The following is a 23,239-nucleotide window of genomic DNA, read 5'->3' as shown; positions in this document are numbered from 1 at the left end:
CGATGGATTTGAAGATATATTCAAAGACATTATATATTATTATTATTTGTTTTCAAAAAATTATAAAACTAACACTTTTAATCCATGAAAACGGCGATTTTTTGAAGCGAAAGATCAACCATGTAAACAACTCTAGTATTTATTTCTTTACTACCCACAGGGGGCTAAACACAGAGAGGACAAACAGGGACAGACAAACGGATTAAGTCGATTATATCGACCCCAGTGCGTAACTGGTACTTTATTTATCGACCCCGAAAGGATGAAAGGCAAAGTCGACCTCAGCGGAATTTGAACTCAGAACGTAACGGCAGACGAAATACGGCTACGCATTTCGCCCGGCGTGCTAACGACTCTGCCAGCTGAAGTAGTAAACATTAGCTTCTGACAAAGTAAAAAAATTTTATAGGAACGAAGTGTCAGTTTTTGTACTTACTAATTCTGGTCCGTCGTCAACGACTATGATTGACTTGTTGAACCAAATTTCTCCAGAGTGATCACTGGTTAGTTGGCTCCACTTGTCGGTGGGGATAGAGTTCCGCTTGACAGTGTCTTCAGTCTCAATTTAGATTTACTAATGTTTCGATAGCCATTAGTCGGTTGCAAGAATAGGACTTTCTTTGGGAGTCTATCATAGCCAAGTCCTACTATTTACCGATGCACTAACTATATTAAATTAAATTATATATAAAAGTAGCTATGGTTGATAAGAGACCTCAAGTTGAACCCTTCCGCAGGCGAAGACTGATTTAGTCCCCACTGTCAGTCGCACTCAGGTGAAGCTTATAGAGTATGAAGCGAAACGTTTGTGACACTGAGATACGTGTTGATGATACGGACAGGTTTTTTAATATTGCGATGGAGCCAGGAGAGCTTGCGGCGAAAGTAAAGAATACGTACACCCGGTGTTTACGGTTAGGGCTTGGGTTTTTGTTACGCCGAAAACGGGTGGTGTACGTATTCTTTACCTCCGCCGAGCTTGCAATACCTCTGAGTAGCTCCTGCAGTTTCTGCGTATGGCAAAGCGTCTCCGATATTTATATCACCTAAATATTTTCTTTCTCATCCATCGTTCTGTCTTCTCATTCATTCTTCCATTCATCTTTATTTACTTCTCGCTTAACTTTTTTAATTTCTTTTTTTTTCGGAGCTCTAAAACACCAAGGGAGATAACTCACTCGCCGTGCTCTATTCTCCTTACCAACATTGTTTATTTACTTTGGAACTTTCACATTAAGTTTCGACCATTCTTCTATCAAATTTACTACATGGAATTCTCTTTATGCAACAGCTACAATGAACGATAAAACGCCCACGAAAGAAAGCATTCAAAAACAATCCTAAATCAAATGACTCGATTTATGTTTTCACCTTTACATAAACCATTAGGTCATATTTTCTTTCGCACCCCCTCCGTTGCTGCCCTTCTTCCCGCCACCACCACATTCATCAGTCGGTGCCTTAGTTTCTTCCCTCAGCCGAATGCAAGGTCCGCAACCGGCAGCATGGCATCGTCATCTGAGACGTCCAAACGTGACGATCGCTCCGACACTGTCACTGATGCCTCTAGTTCTACAAGTGGTTTCTCTCCAATTGAACCGGAGCCTACATATACAGCTGGAATAATAAGTACGTAAGATTTATACAATTTATCCACACTCGGTTCCATCTCATATTGTTCATGTCGCTTCTTTCTCCCTGACATCTCTTAACTCTTCATTTAGTCTTTCTTTTTCTGTGGAATGTAATTATTTTTTTGCAAATAATTGTATTTCTTTGAATTACACACATGTATATTATATAATCATTATCATTAATATACCCACTTTATCACCTAAATATATGAGTTTATTATTGCCTATTAATACTTGGTGAGCATATATATATAAGCATAACTATAGATTTCTACCCCGACTTTGGATTTTCACAACTTTATATAATTATACCTATATATATATATATATATATATATATATATATATGTACACATGAGCCAAACACGTTTGGGATCTGACAATATGCTGTAAGCCAAGCGCTTTATGGATGTGAAACCCAGGGTAATCCCATAGATCGGCCTAATCTAACTTTAACTATCTGTCTCTTTACACACGCATAACTACGTTCATGTATATATATATATATATATATATATATATATATATTGAATATTTAGATACACATATACACGCAATTACATACACTTACACATCTGAGACCATGTTTTGAAAGTGAAACAGTTGCATTATCGTGAAGAAGTCATTTAAGTGTGCCAAGAACACATGTTTTATGTGAACTGTCAAAAAGTATTTCTATGACATTATGACTAAATACAACTGAACTTCATCTGATATGTTTGTGCGTGTATCGTTTTTACAAAAACATAAATCCGGAGAAGAAGCACATTCTAAGAGGTAGAGCAGTCTATATTTTTTTCCCGGTGAAGGCCGGTTTATGGAGTTACCCTGAGTTTCCCGTCCATCTCCAAACCTATTGGCCTATGACCTCTTTAAAATATGGAGGGAGTAAGTCTGGATCATAAAGATACGCCAAAAAGTGGCCTTCACCAGGATATATATATATATATATACACATATATATATATATAGGTACTGTAAGTTTAGAGGGAATACTTGATAAGTGTAAGCACCTGTATTTGCCAGATAGTGGCAGAGAGTTAATCCAAACATGAACAAAGAGAAAGCACAACAACGCGAGGACGTGGAACAAGTCTAGTGTTATTGGACGCTCAGGAAATACACACACACACCTAATTTCCGAATTCGTGTGCAAACCGATTGCTAAGATCGACTGAAATGGATCAGTAATACTGTATGCTTCGATTAATATATTATTATATCTTTTACTTGTTTCAGACATTAGACTGCGGTCATACTGAGACACCGCCTTAATAAAATTTAGTCAAACGAATCGACCCCAGTACTTATGTTTTTTTAGAGCCTGGTACTTATTCTATCAGCCACTTTGACCAAACCGCTAGGTTACGGGGACGTAAATACACCATCACCGGTTATCAAGCGGTGTCGAGGGACAAACACACACACACACAATAATACACGCATATATAAACGATGGGTTTCTTTCAGTTTCTATCTACCAAACCTACAAACAAGGCTTTGGTCGACCCGAAGCGACCAATGTTAACAAGTCCTTGTTAACATTAACCCCCAAAGCTATAGTAGACGACACTTGTCCAGGCGGTGGGACTGAACCCGGAATCATGTAGTTGGGAAGCAAGCTTTTTACCACACAGTCACGCCTACTAATAAATATGAGTGCTTGTTTTTTCGGACTTTAGATTCTGAGACGACTATATAGACGTATGTGTGTGTTTATAGGTCATCATCAACATTGTTCGACCGTGGTCGAGACAATGGAATTTACCATGCTACGCCAGACATCACGGTCCATCATAGCATTACGGAGGTCCTGTTGCTGGATGCCTGTGTCCCTGGAGATTACATCAGAGTAGGAGAGTGTGCGCCCTCCGGTATTGCGAGTAGATGGCTTCCAGAGGAGAAGAGTAGAAATTACCTCTTTTTCAGCTCTACAACAATGTCCAGCAAACTGGACTCTCCTACCTTTCACAAGAGATGACACAGGTGGTAGTTTACCATATATTTGCATTTCGGTTGGATGGCGCCTCCACGAGAGATTTTGAGCTCTTATAGGTACATATGTATATGTACACATACACACGCACAGAAACCGATATAAGAGGCATGCGAAATAATGAATCATTTATTCATTTCTTAATTGGCAAAGAACTAATTATGTCAATGTTTGCAAAAGTTCTATCTACAACTATGAATCTTCTTTAATGTAAATAAGTTTTGCTTTGTATATCGTTTCCTAACACATATTTTAAACATCTCTGTCTCTCTCTTCTTGGGTTTGATTGTGGCGATGCTCCACAGCATTGCTTTAGTCGAGCAAATCGACCCCAGAACTTATTCTTGTAAGTCTAGTACTTATTCTAACGGTCTCTTTTGCCGAACCGCTAACTTACGTAAACACACCAGCATCGGTTGTCAAGCACATACAAACATATATGTGTGTGTGTATATATATACACGATGGACTTCTTTTCAGTTTCCGTCTACCAAATCCACTCACAAGGCTTTGGTCGGCCCGAGGCTATAGTAGAAGACACTTGTCCAAGGTGTCACTGAACCCGGAACCATGTGGTTGGTAAGCAAGCTACTTACCACACAGCCACTCCTGCGCCTATATATATATATATATTATATATATATATATATACAGATGCATATATGGGTACAGGACGTCATGTGTGGCTGTGTGTGTATGTATGCACACACGTTTATATGTTTGTAAATGTGGGTGGGTAGCAGGGTTCGTGCATGCATAATTTACCCGAAGCGTGCGAAACATTTCATTCAGCTGTCGACGGAAGAACTGTACATGCACGTGTGCTAAACACTTACTTGTTCAAATACAGGTTGTATATGTATATAAAAACGCCATGGGTAAATAAACAACTGGGTGGGGGTTGTGGTAAAATATGGCCCGAGCAGCTTTGATAAAAGACGTCTATAAACAGTTTCTGAAAAACAGGGCTCAAAGTGGCCGATCGGTCGGGTACATTAACCGACCAGTCGAGTCAGCAGTCACTGTTGTCTACGAGTATCTTGGCCTGTCAAACTACTTATGCTTGGATTTATACGAGCGATATTAGTTGCGGATGTGCATTACTTGAAAACTAGATGCAGTAAATGTATATATTAAGAGATAAGATAAGTTTTAAGATCCGTTTGTGCACTATTCCACTACAGATATGTACTAAGGTGTTTTAACTGTTTACAGACATATATGTGTATATATAAAACAAGCTTAGGGGGCAACTTAGGGGGCAAATTCAGGTAATATGTCTTTTTTTTCCAATTTTTTTTTGATTGGCACGTGTAACGTCATAATTACATGAGGTTTTTTACTAATTTTTTCTGACACTCTTTTAGGCCCGACTCTTAATATAAACAACTTTGAACTTTCTCTTTAATTTACTCGAACTTTCGATCGCTCAAATTTAACTTAACTTATATAGTATAACGCTTTTCAGTTTTTTTTCCTTCTTTTTACTTAGTAAGCACAATGAAACTAATGTAAAAAAAAAAAAAAAAAAAAGGCATTCCTTCGATATAACTCGACAAAATCAAAACATTATGACGAAATTATGCCACCAATGTCTCATTTTAAACTTAAAGAAAAAAAGCCTTGCATATTTGTTCTTACCTGTTTCAATATGTGTATGTAAAATCCGCAAATTTCCAATCAGAAAACAGAATCATGCCAAAACAATTATAGAAGCACTGGGAAATATAAAAACTATATTAATCGTATTTGCTTTAAACATAGTTATGAATAACAAGTTTTTCACAACGCTAAAGTTTTAGTATAGGATTTTTTAAACCCTTAAATTATATATTCAAAATCTGTGGTACATCATGTGAATAACATTGGCTCAATGCATTCTGTACTACACGTGTTTTTAAAACTATTCTTCACTGGTTTACTGCGATTTATGATTAACTTTCTCACACCTGCAGCTACGAAAAGGGCATTGAAGCGGTTCAAGGGCGGCGAGCTGGCACAAACGTTAGCACGCTGGGCGAAATGCGTAGCCGTATTTCGTCTGCCGTTACGTTCTGAGTTCAAATTCCGTCGAGGTCGACTTTGCCTTTCATCCTTTCGGGGTCGAAAAATTAAGTACCAGTTACGCACTGGGGTCGATGTAATCGACTTGATCCGTTTGTCTGTCCTTGTTTGTCTCCTCTGTGTTTAGCCCCTTGTGGGTAGTAAAGAAATACGTATTTCGTCTGCTGTTACGTTCTGAGTTCAAATTCCGTCGAGGTCGACTTTGCCTTTCATCCTTTCGGGGTCGATAAATTAAGTACCAGTTACGCACTGAGGTCGATGTAATCGACTTAATCCGTTTTGTCCCCTCTATGTTTAGCTCCTTGTGGGTAGTAAAGAAATATAATCGACTGGCCCCCTCCCCCCAAATTTCAGGCTGATTCGGATAATTCACACGATGCAGTAACCCCACTTTAGCACCCGGTCACAAATATGAAAATGAAAATGAAAAAAAAGTGTAATAGGTGTAAAGCAACATGTAGTAAACGAATATGAAAAAAATGCGCGCTGGCGATCGGGGGTAGGGAGAGGACTCGGAAAATTCAGACCTTGACCATTAAACTCCAGTGTTTGGCCTGAGTTACTGGATTGTGTTAATTATACGAGTCTGCACTCCACCCACACCTCGTCACAAAAATTGAAAAAAAAAAAAAAGTATACATAGGCGTAGGAGTGACTGTGGTAAGTAGCTTGCTTACAAACCACATGGTTCCAGGTTCAGTCCCACTGCGTGGCACCTTGGGCAAGTATCTTCTACTATAGTCTCAGGCCGACCAAAGCTTTGTGAGTGGATTTGGTAGACGGAAACTGAAAGAAGCCTGTTGTATATATGTATATATATATATTTATATATATATGTATGTGTATGTATATGTTTGTGTGTCTGTGTTTGTCCCCCCCCACACCACTTGACAACCGATGGCGGTGTGTTTACGTCCCCATAACTTAGCGGTTTGGCAAAAGAGACTGATAGAATAAGTACTAGGCTTACAAAGAATAAGTCCTGGGGTTGATTTGCCTGACTAAAGTCGGTGCTCCAGCATGGCCACAGTCGCATGACTGAAACGAGTAAAAGAGTAGAGAGTAGGTGTAAAATAATGCGTAGTAAATGAAATATGAAGAAAAAAGAAATTTCGCCAACAGACGGGGGTGTGGTGAGAGGATTCAGAACATTCCTGAGTTCTCTCCCCCGCTTCCTATTCGCCAGCGCACATTTTTTTTTCATATTCATTTACTGCATGTTGTTGTATACATCTATTGCACTTTTTTCTTTTGCTCAGGTCAAAAACTTTAGTTTGACCTTATTCTATTTCTCTTCTCTCTTTTACTTGTTTCAGTCATTTGACTGCGGCCATGCTGGAGCACCGCCTTTTTAGTCGAGCAAATCGACCCCAGGACTTATTCTTTGTAAACGTAGTACTTATTCTATCGGTCTCTTTTGCCGAACCGCTAAGTTACGGGGAGGTAAACACACCAGCATCGGTTGTCAAGTGATGTTGGGGGGGACAAACACAGACACACAAACATATACACACACATACATATATATACGATGGGCTTCTTTCAGTTTCCGACTACCAAATCCACTCACAAGGCTTTAGTCGGCCCGAGGCTATAGTAAAAAACACTTGCCCAAGGTGCCATGCAGTGGGACTGAGCCCGGAACCATGTAGTTCGTAAGCAAGCTACTTACCACACAGCCACTCCTAGTCAGTGGTTCAATCCATTTTCGCTATACTTTATCCAAATCATGTTATGTTATTATTATACTATCATTTGCATCTAAGATGCAATATAAGAATATAAATCAACCCAGCATTTGACTGTACTGGAAAGATAAAAGGCAAAATTAGCCAAGACAGAATTTGAACTCAGAACTTAAAATGCTCAAGATATCAGTGGGTATTTTGTCCGATACTCTCACGATTCTGTTATAGAAATTAATTGAATGTCACCCCCACACCCTAGAATGTATTGTTATTTTGTTTTATTAATCGTAATTGTGTGTAACAAAATTATAATGTTTTTTTTTCCTTCATTTCTTTAGAATCAATAAAGTAAACTGTGAGTGAATGATCTTGAAAGCATAAGAAAAGAAAAAGAAATACATGTAGTCATCATCATCATCATCGTCGTAATCATCATCATCATCATTTAACACCCATCTTCCATACTGGTATGAATTGAAGAGTTTGGCAGGGTTTCTACATCTTGATGTCCTTGAAGTCAATCCGTTTATAGAGTAGTGGATACACACAGACATGACAGAAGTAAATAGACACCCCATAAAACATCGTTTTATGTTTATTCTAACTTGTAATGGTTTTATATTTTTTACTAATTGACATTTTTATGTTTTAAGTTTTATATGTGACTGTTTTATTATGCCATGTACAAAAGAAGCTTTGGAACTGTCTGAATTTCAAAGAGGTAGTATTGTGGGCCATTCTGAAGGTAGACATAGCATAAAATTACAGAAAACCTGTGATCCTGCTTTCTACAGTTAATAGAGTGATTGTGCAATTCACCAGCGAGAGGAAGAAGTCCAAATCAACCAGGGCTCTCTGACAGGACCCTTCTCTTTGCTAAGAGAAGTGTGGAGGATAATCTTCATTGCAAGGCATCTGACATAGCAGAACATGTTGATGTCAGTCCCAGAACAACTGTGAGGTATCTCCACAAACTTGGTTACTATGGCATAGCAACAAGAAAGAAGCCACTTCTTCGACCAGCCAACATCAAGCTGAAAAAAGATTGGGCCAGTGAGATGGTGGCGAGGCCACTAACATTTTAGGACACTGTCATATTCTCTGATGAGTCCAGATTTTCTGTATTTCCTGGCAGTGGTCAAGTGTGGGACTGGAGACTCTGTGATCAAGAATATGATGTTAACAGATGGCAGCCAAGAATGAAACACAGTAGCTATTCTGTGATAGTCAGGGTAGTAATTTGGAGCAATGGTATGTTCAGAGCTGGTGGAATGTGAGGGAGACATAAACTTAGATAAATATGTGTCCATATTGCAGAAAGGACTCCTTCCAATCTTCAATGATTAAAGGGGACTCTTTATTTATGGAAGATGGGGCTCCTTGTCACATGGCTCAAATGACCCAAGATTTGTTGGATGAGAATGGCATTAAAAAGCTTCTAGGGGCCAAGCCAGTCACTAGATATGAACCCTATTGAACACCTCTGGGGCATAATGGACAGGGCACTTATAAAAAGAACAAGAAAGCATCTTCAAAGCCAGATCTGTTGAGATTACTGCATGAAATTGGCAAGAAAATCCTCAAGAGAATATTTGTCATCTGATCGGTAACATTCCTAATAGGGTCCTTGCATTGAAAAATGCAAAGGGCATGTCCACTAAGTATTAGATATTCACACTATAACAATTAACAAATAATTTGAATAATTTCAGATTTAAATACATTTTAACGGTTATAAGGGTGTCTATTTATTTCTGTCATTTCTGTGTACAATGAAAAGGCTGAATAAAAGATATAATGGTTTATTCTATTCTAATCAGAGAATGGGAATCTCTCTCTCTCTCTCTCTCTCTCTCTCTCTCTCTCTCTCTCTCTCTCTCTCTCTCCTATCTATCTATGCATCTATCTGTCTGTCTATCCATCCATCCATCCATCCACACACACGCACACAGAATAAACTGTCGTCTAATTTACGCAAAGATGGAAATAACACTGGCATCTTGTTTTAACAGATATATTTACCAAAATTACATAAAAAGATATCTTGAAATACTAAAGAGTAAATTTAGGCAATTAACTCGCCATTGGCTTCAATCATGGCCTTCAGACGAAATACCGCTAAGCATTTCACCCGGCGTGCTAACGTTTCTGCCAGCTTGCCGCCTTAGTCCTATGAAGATATTGCTACGTGATAATATAGTTCCATACCTTTGTTTTCTGAATTTAATTAAATAATGTGTTAATGACCTCTTGTAGGATGCTTAATTAGCTATTTGCATTGGTTATTATGTTCTTTGTATGCTATTTGAATGACACAATTTTTTTGCATGAGATGCTTAAAGTTTCAAGCTTTTGTTCCTCTAAAAACGCAACAGTATTGAGTGGGAAATACAATAGGTTGTAGTGAAATTAGTGTTCACATATTTAATCTTTATTTTTTATTCTTTTACTTGTTTCAGTCATTTGACTGTGGCCATGCTGGTGCACTGCCTTTAGTCAAATGAATCGACCCCAGGTCTTATTCTTTGTAAGCCTAGTACTTATTCTATCAGTCTCTTTTTGTTGAATTGCTAAGTTATGGGAATGTAAACACGCCAACATTGGTTGTCAAGCAATGGTGTGGGGACAAACACAGACAAACAAACATATGCATATATACAACGGGCTTCTTTCAGTTTCCGTCTACCAAATCCACTCACAAGGCTTTGGTTTGCCTGAGTCTATAGTAGAAGATACTTGCCCAAGGTACCACGCAGTGGGACTGAACCCAGAACCATGTGGTTGGGAAGCAAGCTTCTTACCATACAGCCACAGCCATGCTTTTGCTTTTCACTTCTTTTAGTCATTGGGTTGTGGCTATGCTGGGGCACTGCCTTCATGGGTTTAATTGAATAAATTAACCCCAGTACTTATTTTTTGAAGTCTGGCTCTTACTCTGTCAGTCTCTTTCGCTGAACAACTGAGTTACAGGGATGTAAACAAACCATCACCAGTTGTCGAGCAGTGGGGTTGGGTGGGTTAGGATGTTGGTACCAGCCACAACACAAACAAAAATACACACAAATACATATAAACATATATACATACATATACATGTAGATATGATGGGCATTGTAATGTGGTTGGCATTAGGAAGGGCATCTAACTGGAGAGAAAATGTCAAACCTGATACTGGAACTTGGTGCAGCCCTTTAACATACCAGATCTCATTAAACCATCCAGCTTTTGCCAGCATGGAAAAACAAATTTTAAATGGAGTGTGGTGGTATGGGCATGTGTTATGGAGGGATGAGGAGCATGTTCTGAGGAAGGGTTCTTGAGTTTGAGGTAAATGGACTGCAAGAGCGAGGTAGACCAAGGAAAATGTGGAGGAGGAGATTGGGAGGGTTGGCTTGAGAAGAAAGGACACCCAAAACTGGGCGAGATGGTGTGAAGGTAGTTGCTATAGTATTGAGGTAGATCCAGCCACCCCTGTTAACAGGGACAAAAGCTGGATTTAAAACACTGGATGATGGTGACGAAAATTTAAGCAGATGTGATGGTAGTAAACTGGCAGGCTAATCAGAGTACTGACTGAAATGGCTTGTGGGTTTTGCTCCAGATCCTTGCATTCTGATTTCAAATCTTGTTACGGTCAACAATGACTTTTATCAATCCTGGGCATCATCATCATCATCATGATGCTGGTATGTGTTGGATGGTTTGACCAGGGCTGGCAAGCTGAAAGGCTGCACCAGACTCCAGTCTGTTTTGGTATGGTTTTCTTCGGCTGGATGTCCTTCCTAACGCCAACCACTCCGAGAGTGTAATGGGTGCTTTTATGTGCCACCAGCACAGGTGCTATTTGCATGAGACTGGTAGCTTCCACGGCCGTAGGTTTTATTTGACTCGATGGGTCTTCTTCTCAAGCAATAAATAAAATGCCATTCTAAGGTAGGAGACTGATAGAATTGTTGGATTGTTGAACAGGATACCTTGGGATATTTTTTATTTTATTCTTTTATTTGTTTCAGTCAATAGACTGTGGTCACACTGGAGCACTGCCTTAAAGAACTCAAAGACCATCATCATTTCATTATCATCATCATTCAGTGTTTTAAATGTGGGTTTTGTCCCTGTTAATGGGGGTGGCTGGATCTACCTCAATGCCATAGCAACTGCCCTCACACCATCTTGCCATCTTGTCCAGTTTTTGGGCATCTTCTCTTCTCAAGCCAACCCTCCCAATCTCCTCCTCTTGTCTCCTCCAGGTTTTCATTGGACTAAAATTCTTTAAGGCAGTGTCCATAGCTTAATCTTTTTTTTAAGCCAGGTATTTATTCTATCAGTCTCTTTGGCCAAACCACTAAGTTACGGGGATGTAAATACACCATCACTGGGTGTCAAGTGGTGTTTTGGAAGACAGATACATACTCAATGACACACACATAAATCTTTGATGGAAGGTCTTAGTTAGTACACTTTAAAACAGGAAGTTGGTATCAGAGGACCAGGTGTGGTTTCCGCTGGTTGGTATCGAAAAAGAAAACTGCCACATTGTGTACAATTCTTCTCTCAAAGTAATTTAATTAAAAATTGTTTAAGTAATTATTTCTTCAAAAATTATGCGCTGGGGACTTCAGAAAGTCTTTTTCCTATATTTTGTTTTGTTTGTTGTTTTGCAGTTATTGGTGATGAAATCCTGAAAGGTCAAACTGCTGATACTAATTCACATTTCCTTACCAAGCAGCTCTTTACATTGGGTGTGAAAGTGAAAAAGGTACTCATCATATGAAACTATTAACCCTTCTGTTATCGTATCTATTTTGAGATGCTCTGTGTTTCTTTCAATTAATTTGAAATATAACAAAGAATTTAGTAAATAACATAGGAACATCAATTTTGACTAAGGTTTGGTGGAAGATTTTAATTCAAAATTTATGAAAACTTATGAATATTACAGAGCAGGAGGCAGTTTTAGTCAGGTTGGTATTGAAAGGGTTAAATTTATCATTTGTTAACCCTTTTGTTGCCATATCTATTTTGAGATGCTCTGTGTTTCTTTCAATTAATTTTAAGTATAACAAAGAATTTAGTAAAATAACTTAGTTATCATTCAGCTAGTGTTAGAAACATAAATTGTGAGTAAGGTCTGGTGGAAGATTTTCTTTCAAAACTTATGGAAACAAGACATTTATACCACAGAGCCAGAAGCGGTTTCAGCCGGGTTGGTAGCAAAAGGGTTAAATTGATTATTTGTTAACCCTTTCGTTATTGTATTTCTGTTGAGATGCTCTGTGTTTCAATTAATTTTAAATAAAACAAAGAATTTAGCAAAATAACTTAGTTATCATTCAGCTGGTGTTAGGAACTTAAATTGTGACTAAGGTTAGGTGGAAGATTTTAATTCAGAACTTTTGAAAACAAGATATTTGTACTACAGAACCAGAGGCGGTTCCAGCTCACTGCCTTAATAATAATAATAATAATAATAATAATAATAATGATAATAACAATAACAACAACAACAGCAATTTCAAATTTTGGCACAGGGCCGGCAATTTTGGGGGAAAGAGCAAGTCAATGCATCGACTCCAGTGCTTGACTGGTAATTAATTTATTGACCCTGAAAGATGAAAGGTAAAGTCGACCTTGGTGGAATTTGAACTCAGGATGTAAAGACATACGAAATGCTGCAAAGCATTTTTTGCTGGTGTGATTCCACCATCCTAAAAGGAATGATTTCTTAAAAGGTACAGGCATGGTCGTGTGGTTAATAATTCTTGTCACCACCTTCAGGTTTTGAGTTCAGTCCCTCTCTGTGTGGCCCTTTTGTCATCATTGTCATCATCGTCATCGTCATCGTTTCAGCATTCACTTTTCCATACTTGCATATGCCAAATGGAATTTGTTGGGGAAGATTTTCTCTGGCTGGATGCTCTTCCAGTTGCCAACCTGCATGGCCAGACATGTTTCCTGGTAGGATTGGAAAGAAAGGACACTATTTATATCAGGTGTTTGTATGATGGTGATAACTACCATGTGACACCAAAGCAAAAACATACAAATACACACGCACACACACTCCAGCACACGTATACACACACATACACAGAAAAACATGCAAACATGTGCACATATCAACATACACATATACATGATAGATAAGCTTCTTTCAGTTTCCATCTCCTGAATCCACTCACAAAGCTTCAGTCAGCCTGGAACTATAGTATAAGACACTTGCTCAAGGTGCCACAAGCTGGGACTGAACCTGATACCATATAGCTGTGAAACAAACTTCTTAACTACAGGAGACCTATTGAGTCAAGTATATCAACATCAAAATTTCAAATGGAAATTGTAGTTGTGATACCTGTGCCGGTGGTACCTGTGCTGGTGGCATGTAAAATGCACCATCCGAACGTGGCTGATGCCAGTGCCACCTTGACTGGCTTCCATGCTGGTGGCACGTAAAAAGCACCAACCGATCGTGGCCGTTGCCAGCCTCGCCTGGCACCTGTGCCGGTGGCATGTAAAAAGCACCCACTACACTCACGGAGTGGTTGGCGTTAGGAAGGGCATCCAGCTGTAGAAACACTGCCAGATCAGACTGGAGCCTGGTGCAGCTTCCTGGCTTCCCAGACCCTGGTTGAACCATCCAACCCATGCTAGCATGGAAAACGGATGTTAAACGATGATGATGATGATGTAGCCATCTCAGTACATGTGTTTTGTGAGCATAATTTACTTCACTGCTGCTTGGTAAATCATCTAAACAGACAGTAATGTTCATATTTCAGATATCAGTTATTGGTGACACTATCAGTGAAATTGTGCAGGAAGTGAAGGAGTTTTCTAGCCGCTTTACCTATGTCATTACCTCAGGAGGTGTGGGTCCAACACACGACGACATTACATTTGAAGGTAAGCACTTAGTTCTATTTCCTTGTAATTTATACCATCACTAGCTGGCCCTTTGCTGTCAAAAATGACAGCTAATTGTAGTATTTTATATATAAAAGTATTTTATATATAAATTGTAGTATTTTATATATAAATATGGATAGTAAATCAAATTAATACACTTGTCAATATTATCTAGTGGTTGTCTTTTGAGATGTGACATCAATCATCGTTTGTTACTGAAAGAACGCTGGTTCACAGATACAAACATTCACATACTTCCCTTGTTCATGCACACATATACTCACACAGAGTTGAAACGCTGTCTGATTTTTTTTCTCAGTGTTGAATGTTCACCATCCCACTTCCATTGCACACACAAACATTTACATACCTCCCTTTTACATACACACACACACACACACACACACATATATACTCACACAGATTTAAAATGCTCCCACTACCAGTTCACCCCCCTTCCTTCTTTTATTCATTAGATTAGCCATAAAAGCCTTACAAAGAAAGGAAGCTGTGGGCTGGACAAAGACATAATGAAATGAAATGATAAATGATATGATAATAATGAGGGCAACAAGCAATGCTTGCTGATTACTGCTTACCCAAGCACATTGTTCTTTATAATACCATATTTGAGGCAATAAACCTCTTACATTTACAACACAAAAAGCCATTGTGAGGCAATAAACCTCTTACACAAGTCAATTATAAAAATCAATGAAACAATACAAATGAGGCACCAAGCCTCTTACTTTAATTAGTTACAAATCTTCCTGCCCGACCAGACTTCTCGCCTCAGTTAAACACCTGGATGGTGCCAAGTTGGGCCAATTTAGCATGAATCTGAAGGTATCCTCGGGGAAGGAGTCCATTATCCTGAACAGGTCGGTCTCCCCCATGACCTTCGCAGCCACCTGCGAAGGCCAGTCAGGGTCCTCCGTGCAGGACAGAATCCCCTCCCTTCGGCTCTTCTTTTTAAGCTTCTTAACAAAGCCCCCCCAATGTCCCTCCCTCCCTTTTGGAAGAGGACCACAAATTCCCCCTCCCTTCTTTATTCATCTATCACCCCTTCCTTTCTCGTTCATATGTTGTGACGGAGAAAAACACAAGAGTATTATTATAGTAAGAAGATTATTAACATTATAGTGTTACTGCCACTACCACTGTCGCCACCTGCACCACCAGCACACCACCTTCACCCCACCACACCACCTCTATCCTACCTCCACCATCACTACCATCATCATTAACATCATATTAGAAATGTGGCTGGAGCTGGTTATGTGGTTAGGAAGCTCGTTTGGTTACCATTTAGTTTTGAGTTCAATCCCACTGTACAGGTCCTTGGGCAAGTTTCTTCTATCATAGCCCTGGACCAACCAATGCCGTGTGAATGAATTTGGTGAACATTAACTGTGGAACCCTATTGTGTACACACACACTTGCACTTTCTCACTTTCCAGGTGAGCAAGCTGTATATTCACCTCTTCAGCAAGACACTTGCTCCCTTCCCTCTATCATAGTTTCTTATTCCTCTGGTTTATACTTGCTCAGAAGAGGGGTCTTATCTTGTGGGTACTCACTGGTACTAGTGTTATGTGAAAAGCACCCAGTGCACTCTGTTAAGTGGTTGGTGTTAGGAAGGGCGTCCAGCTGCCAAAGCTGACATAGGTCCTGGCCGAGCCCTCTGGCTTTTCTGTTCATGTCAAACTGTGCAACCTATGCCTGCATGGTAGAAAGGACATTAAATAATAATGATGATGATGATGATGCATGTGTGTGTATGTATGTTTGTCCCCTTCTGCTACCTAAGAATTGGTGCTGGTTTGTTTATGTCCACATAACTTAGCAGCTCATCCAAAGCAGCCAATATAGTACGTATGAGATTTATTAAAATAAGTACCAGGGTTGATTTGTTTGGCTCAATGCATCAAAGCAGTGCCCCAGCATGACCACAGTTCAATACCTGAAATGAGTAAAAGATAAATGGTAAAGGTGCTACTTTAGCGTGCGGGCTACCACAGCATTCTACTTTAGCATGCGGTCTATTGCAGTATCCTGTCTATGCTGTGAAATTATTTCTAGCGTGCGGTCTACCTTTTCTTACTCTTTTTTACTTTAGCATGCGATCTACCTCCACTATAAGAACTTTATATTGGGTTGTCCGGAAAGTTTGTGCCAATTTTTAAAGGAAAGGAAAAGGTCAATAAATACTTGCCATTAGATTTTTAATCAACCAAATATGAACCATTATATTGCACAATGCGTTTCCATCTTTTCTTTAACTTGAAAAATACCCTCTTCCCAGAATTGAGGTGGTTTCATGTCAAAGAATTCATCAAGGTATCTTTTTACGTCATCCAAGGAATTGAAATTTTTACCATTAAGACTATTCTGCAGAGACCTGAATAAGTGGAAATCCGAAGGAGCAATATCTGGTGAATATAGAGGGTGTGGTAACACATCCCAGCCAAGCTGCAGCAATTTTTGTCTGGTTCCCAAAGCATCAAGTGCAGAAAATGAACTTTCTTATTTTCCATTTTAAAGGGTTACAGAATTAACACAGGTTATAGAAACATAAATCTTCTTCCACGAAAAGATAGCTTAAACTGTGCTCTAAATGGAGGTGTAGTCAAATCCTATTTTATGGACACAACCATGTTCTAAAATAAGTCGAAAGGTAAGCTGCTATAAATCGGCACGAACTTTCCGGACAACCCAATACTATAGGATGAAAAAAAAAAAAACAAATTGAATAATTGAAGATTGTTTTGTTGTAAAAATGCAACTGCTGTTTCCTCTGTAAAAATTGCATGTCTATAGAAATTTTTTAACAGCATTGTAATGGTTAAAATTAACTCAGATTAGGAGTGTAAGAAAAGGCAGATCACATGCTAATAGTAATTTCACAGCATAGACAAGAAACTGCGGTAGACAGGACACTAAAATAGGATACTGCTGTAGACTGCACTCCTGAGTAGCATGATAAAAGTATTACTAAAAGAGATAGTCTTGTCCTTAATACTAAATCATGACTAAACTAAAATGCTTCTATGTTCTTCTGGGTTTTAACGCAATTGAGGTCCTTCTTACCATTTCATCTCTTCCTGTTCATCATTTGTTAAGTTGTCTTTTGTTAGTTATTGTATGACTTTCAGCCTTATCTTTAAAAAAGATGCTTTTCATTATCTTTTTTTGTTTCTACTTTCAGCTGTAGCCAGTGCTTTTGATGAGAAAACAGTTTTAAATCCAATCATTGCTGAATTCATTAAGGAGTACTTCAAAGTCAGTGATCTTTCCTCACCTCACTTTAAATTGGCCAAGGTAAGAAATATCACTTATGTCTTGTAATTAGAGGTATGATAGCTTCTTATGAGGTCTAATCAAAAAGTATCGGAACTAGTACTGTAAAAAGAAAAATCAAATTCGATGACTGGCATCTGTGCTAGTGGAACGCTAAGAGCACCATCTGAGCGTGATCATTGACTGTCTTCCGTGCGGGTGGCACGTAATAAACACAATTCAGGCGTGATCGTTACCAATGTTGCCTTACTAGCATTTGTGCCGGTGGAACGTGAACAAAACATTTGAGCGAGGTCATTGCCAGTGCCGCTGGACTGGCTCCTGTGCAGGTGGCATGTAAAAAACACCATTTAAGCATGGCCGTTGCCAGTACTGCCTCACCGGCCCTCGTGCCGGTGGCATGGTAAAAGCACCCACTACACTCTCAGAGTGGTTGGTGTTAGGAAGGGTATCCAGCTGTAGAAACAGTGCCAGATCGGATTGGAGCCTGGTGCAGCCATCTGGTTCACCAGTCCTCAGTCAAATCATCCAACCCTTGATAGCATGGAAAGCAGACGTTAAATGATGATGATGACACATATCAATTTCGCATTTAATTTCCTTTGAAGTAGTCCCATTCTCAAGTCACACACTTTATCCAGCATCATTTCCATTGATGCAAGCATTCCCAGAACTCTTTTTGCGGGGACAGGGGCCAGCTACCTCATCTCATTCTCTTGGATTTCTTTGATGTCTTGAAATTTTGCTCCTTTCGAATGGGATTTGCTCTTTGCCTTGATTTCAGAGTCACAGCCATAGACACATGATTTGTCACCTGTTATGATCGCTTTCAAAAAGTTTGCATCATCTTTGACACAATCAAGAACATCCTGTGCACCTGAAACCTAATCTTTTTAAGGCAACAAGACTCTACACATTTCACTTCCAAGCACTGCTATAAACAACAGAAGTGAGTGAGAACATTATAACTTTGTCTGCATAACAGAGTTCAAGGTCAATTTATGTCAATTGGCTTCACCATAGCAACAGCTCTGATACTTTTTGATCAGACCATGTATGTGATGTGCATTGGACATATAACCTAGCAGTTCGGCAAAAGAGACCGATAGAATTAGTACTAGAGCAAGTGTCTTCCACTGTAGCCTCGGGCCGACTAAAGCCTTGTGAGTGGATTTGGTAGACGGAAACTGAAAGAAGCCTGTCGTATATATATATATATGTAGGCGCGGGCATGGCTGTGTGGTTAGGGAGCTTGCTTCCTAGCTATATGGTTTCGGGTTCAGTCCCACTGCATGGCACTTTGGGTAGGTGTCTTTCACTAAAGTCCCGAGACGACCGGAGCTTTGTGATTGAATTCGGTAGGTAGAAGTTACTGCCGTGTGTGTATGTGTGCGTATAGCTGCTCAGTGCCTCTCTGAAAGAGGGAGAGGGAGATATATATATATATATACATATATATATATATATATGTATATGTTTGTGTGTCTGTGTTTGTCCCCCCAACATCGCTTGACAAACCGATGCTGGTGTGTTTACGTCCCCGTAACTTAGCAGTTCGGCAAAAGAGACCGATAGAATAAGTATAGGGTTTACAAAGAATAAGTCCTGGGGTCGATTTGCTCGACTAAAGGCGGTGCTCCAGCATGGCCGCAGTCAAATGACTGAAACAAGTAAAAGAGTATACCTATTATTTATATTATAGGATTGTGTTTTCTGTTATTCACTATTCTTTTTTTTTTTTTTCTTGAAACTAGTGGTAGACTTTCTGTTAAATGCCATGATTGATGCTTTCTGCAATCAGTGCTGATAATGGGAGGATGTGAGCTTGACACTTTGAAGTACTAGAAATGAGAAATCAGAAGTTCACTCCCTTCCCCTGCATTATTCTTCCATAGCGGTATCCTAGGAATGTTACCTTCTATATTTACATGTGTGTAATATGTGAAATTTAATACAATGCTCAGGAAAAAATCAGTGGATAGCATTACACTTGAATCTCATAAAAAGAAAAAAAAAATAGATAGGTGTAGGTGTGGCTCTGTGGTGAAGAAGCTTGCTTCCCAGCCGTTTGACCTTCAGTCCCATTGTGTGACACTGCGGTCAAGTGTTTTCTTCTATGGCCACAAACTGACCAAAGCCTTACTCTTTACTCTCTCCTTTTACTTTTTTACTTGTTTCAGTCATTTGACTTTGGCCATGCTGGAGCACTGCCTTTAGTCGAGCAAATCAACCAATCGACCACAAGACTTATTCTTTGTAAGCCTTGTACTTATTCTATTGGTATCTTTTGCCGAACCGCTAATTTACCGGGGCGTAAACACACCACCATCAGTTGTCAGGCGATGTTGGGGGGACAAACACAAACACATAAACTCACACACACACACACACACACACACACACACACACACATGCATATACATATATACAACAGACTTCTTTCAGTTTCCGTCTACCAAATCCACTCAAGGCTTTGGCCGGCCTGAGGCTATAGTAGAAGACACTTGCCCAAGGTGCCATGCAGTGGGAATGAACCCGGAACCATGTAGTTGGTAAGCAACCTACTTACCACACAGCCACTTCTGTGCCTATTAGTGGATTTGAAGAGAGAAACTGAAAGAAGCCTGCCATGCATACGCACACACACAAAGCACCAGTGCTGGTGTTTCATTAAAGCACCCACTCAGTCCACACTGGTTGGTGTTTTGAAAGGCATCTAGCTATAGAAGCTAAGCTATATCAAACAGTTAGTGCCTGGTGCAGCCCTCTGTTGTTGTTATATATATATAATGTATTGAGTATTAAAGGAAGTAGTGAGTACTTAGTATGAAAGATTAAGAAAATGAGAGAGACTGAAACAACGTGTTAACGATACAAGATACTTTATTCGACTGCCGTTATTGTACAAGTTAATTGTTTTGGCGGGAAACAAAGTGAAAGTCCTTTTATCAAGGGAGACAATGGGCGACGTTGATTGTTCATGTTTGTTGTGATGATTATATAACATCTTCCTTTTTTTTATTTTTTTATTTTTATTTTTTTTTATATCATCTGTATCTACAGGGAATAATTATTTGTCGTCCACTTTTTGTGGTTTTATTATTTTGTAGTGTTGAATTCTGTAGTTGTGCTGTTTTTGTTTTTTCATGCGTGTTTGTTGACTTTGGAAATATATTTTCATAATCTAATTCTTCTGTTATGCGAACGTGTTCGTTTGTTTTAAGAATATGTTGTCTATTTCGTTTGACTGTATTACCTTCCTCTGTTATTACTAAGTATGAACGAGGTTGCTCTAGTTTTTTAATTATTTTGCCCCTTCTAAACCAAATGTTGTTAAACTTAATTCTAACCGTGTCGTGTGGTTTTAACTCTGGGAGTTCTGTTGTAATGTTTGATTTCTTCTTTTCGTGAGGCCTGATACCAATTTTGTCGTGTAATATGTTTGGGAGATTTGTTCGCAATGTTCTATTCATTATTTGATTTGCAGGGGATGGTGCACCATTTTGTAATTTAGTTGTGCGTAATGCTAAGAGCGCTAACTGAGGTTCTTCGTCACTTTTGAATGCCTTTTTTAGCGTCTTTTTTATTGTCTGTATATTTCTCTCAACCATGCCATTCGCTTGATGATAATGCGGGCTTGTCTTCGTGTGATGAAAATGCCAATTTTTTGCAAATTTTTTGAATTCAGCCGAATTGAATTCTGGACCGTTGTCACTTACAACTGTTTGCGGAATTCCGAATTTAGCAAAAGTTTCTTTTAATTTTTTGATTACGGTTTTTGACTGGCAATCTTTTATTTCGTGTAGATCAAAAAATCTTGTTGTATAGTCAATAATTGTGACATGCGAATTTCCAGACAGGTGAAATACGTCTGTACCCACTTTGGTCCATGGTGTAGTAGGTATTTCATGATTTATTAGTGGTTCGGCTGCTTGTTGATTTTTGTAGTCAATGCAGTATGAGCATGTGTTAATCATGTCTTTGATTTGAGCGTTAATGCCGGGCCAGTATATACATTCCTTCGCTCTCTCTATGCATTTTTCGATACCCATGTGTCCGGTATGTATTTCCTGTAGAGCTTCTCTACGTAATGACTTAGGTACAATTATTCTTGAACCTTTTAGAACGAGACCATTGACGATTGATATTTCATCACGAACAGATACGAATGGTTTGATGTTTATTGGTATTTTGTCTTTTGGGGGCCATTCTGTTCTTGTAAATGTGACGAGTGTCTGTAGAGACGGGTCGTCTGCAGTGGCTTCTTTATACTCTTTTAATTTAGTGTCGGTTATGGGGTAATTTTTTATTACTGCATGAATGTGCGATTTCATATCTTCGTCTGATACTTCTGGAGTATTTTGCTCAAGGTATGCACGTGATAGGGTATCTGCAACAATTGATTCTTTACCAGGTATGTGGTTTAGGTCAAAATCATATCTTTGTAATGTTAGTAGAAATCTTTGGATTCTGGGGGGGCATTTAGTGATCGATTTTTTGAATATTTGCTTCAACGGTTTATGGTCATTTTCGATTCTGAAATGAGTTCCGTATATAAACTGATGAAATTTCTTGCATGCGAAAACTATACTGAGAGCTTCGCTCTCTATCGGACAGTAGTTTTGTTCCGCTTGAGTTGTTGCACGAGATGCAAACGAAACAGGTAGCCATCTTTCGTTGTGTTTCTGCTCAAGTATCGCTCCGAGCCCATGCTTACTAGCATCTGTAGTTATTTTTATTGGTAGATCTGGATTATAAAATTGTAGCACTGGTTTTCTGGTAATCATTTCTTTTAGCTTTTTTATTGCTTCGATTTGTGGTTTGTCGAATGACCATAACGTGTCACTCTGTAGAAGCTGGCGCAATGGTGCTGTGACTTCGGAGTAATTAGATAAAAATTTACATAAGTAATTTGTCATACCTAGGAATCTTTGTAATTCTTTTTTACTTGTTGGCAGTGGCATGTGAATGATTGCTTGTACTTGGTTGGATCTTGTTTTATCCCTTCGCTGGTTAATATATGCCCAAGGTACTTGATTTGTGATTCATAGAAGATACACTTTGATTTATTTAACTTTAATCCGTGCTTTCGGATTCGATCGAAAACTTGTTGTAGTCTATTTGTGTGTTCTTCTAAAGTGTTGGACCAGATTATGATGTCATCCTGTGAATTTCTTGCTCCTTCTATGCCCTCTATTATTTTTGAAATTTCTTTTTGGAAAACTTCACTGGCGCTGTGAATTCCAAAGGGTAGTCGTGTGAAGCGATACCTTCCAAAAGGTGTGTTGAACGTTAAAAGATGGGAGCTTTCTTCGTCAACTGGAATTTGCCAGTATCCATTAGATGCATCGAGTTTTGAAAAATATTTAGGGTTATGCATTTGTGCAAAAATGTCCTCCGCTGTAGGGAGTTTGAAATGTTGCCTTTTTATGGCTTTGTTTAGATTCTTGGGGTCTAAACAGAGTCGGAGTTTTCCGTTGGCTTTTTCAACGATGACTAGGGAATTTACCCAGTCTGTAGGTTCACTAACAGGTTTTATGATATCTAATTCTGTCATTCTTTTTAATTCTTTGTTGAGTTTTTCTTTTATAGAAAAAGGAACCGATCTTGGTGGATGAATTACAGGAGTTATTTGTGGATCCACTGTGATA

General features: G+C 39.0%; 1 protein-coding gene across 1 annotated transcript in view; it reads left to right on the top strand.

The window, feature by feature from the left end:
* The first annotated feature begins 1,156 nt into the window (after window positions 1-1,156).
* LOC115211922 (FAD synthase) overlaps window positions 1,157-23,239 on the top strand; it is a 50,741-nt gene continuing 28,658 nt past the window's right edge. Inside the window, exons 1-4 of the mRNA XM_029780671.2 lie at window positions 1,157-1,629; window positions 12,047-12,141; window positions 14,162-14,285; window positions 17,497-17,609. Coding sequence (XP_029636531.1) covers window positions 1,350-1,629; window positions 12,047-12,141; window positions 14,162-14,285; window positions 17,497-17,609 — 612 coding nt within the window. The 5' untranslated portion in view covers window positions 1,157-1,349. The remainder of the gene's footprint in view (window positions 1,630-12,046; window positions 12,142-14,161; window positions 14,286-17,496; window positions 17,610-23,239) is intronic.

The sequence above is a fragment of the Octopus sinensis genome, linkage group LG5 (genome assembly GCF_006345805.1).
Source record: "Octopus sinensis linkage group LG5, ASM634580v1, whole genome shotgun sequence".
Lineage (NCBI taxonomy): Eukaryota > Metazoa > Mollusca > Cephalopoda > Octopoda > Octopodidae > Octopus > Octopus sinensis.
Note: the sequence above shows the minus strand (reverse complement) of the source record. Positions and strands in the feature narration are given on the sequence as shown.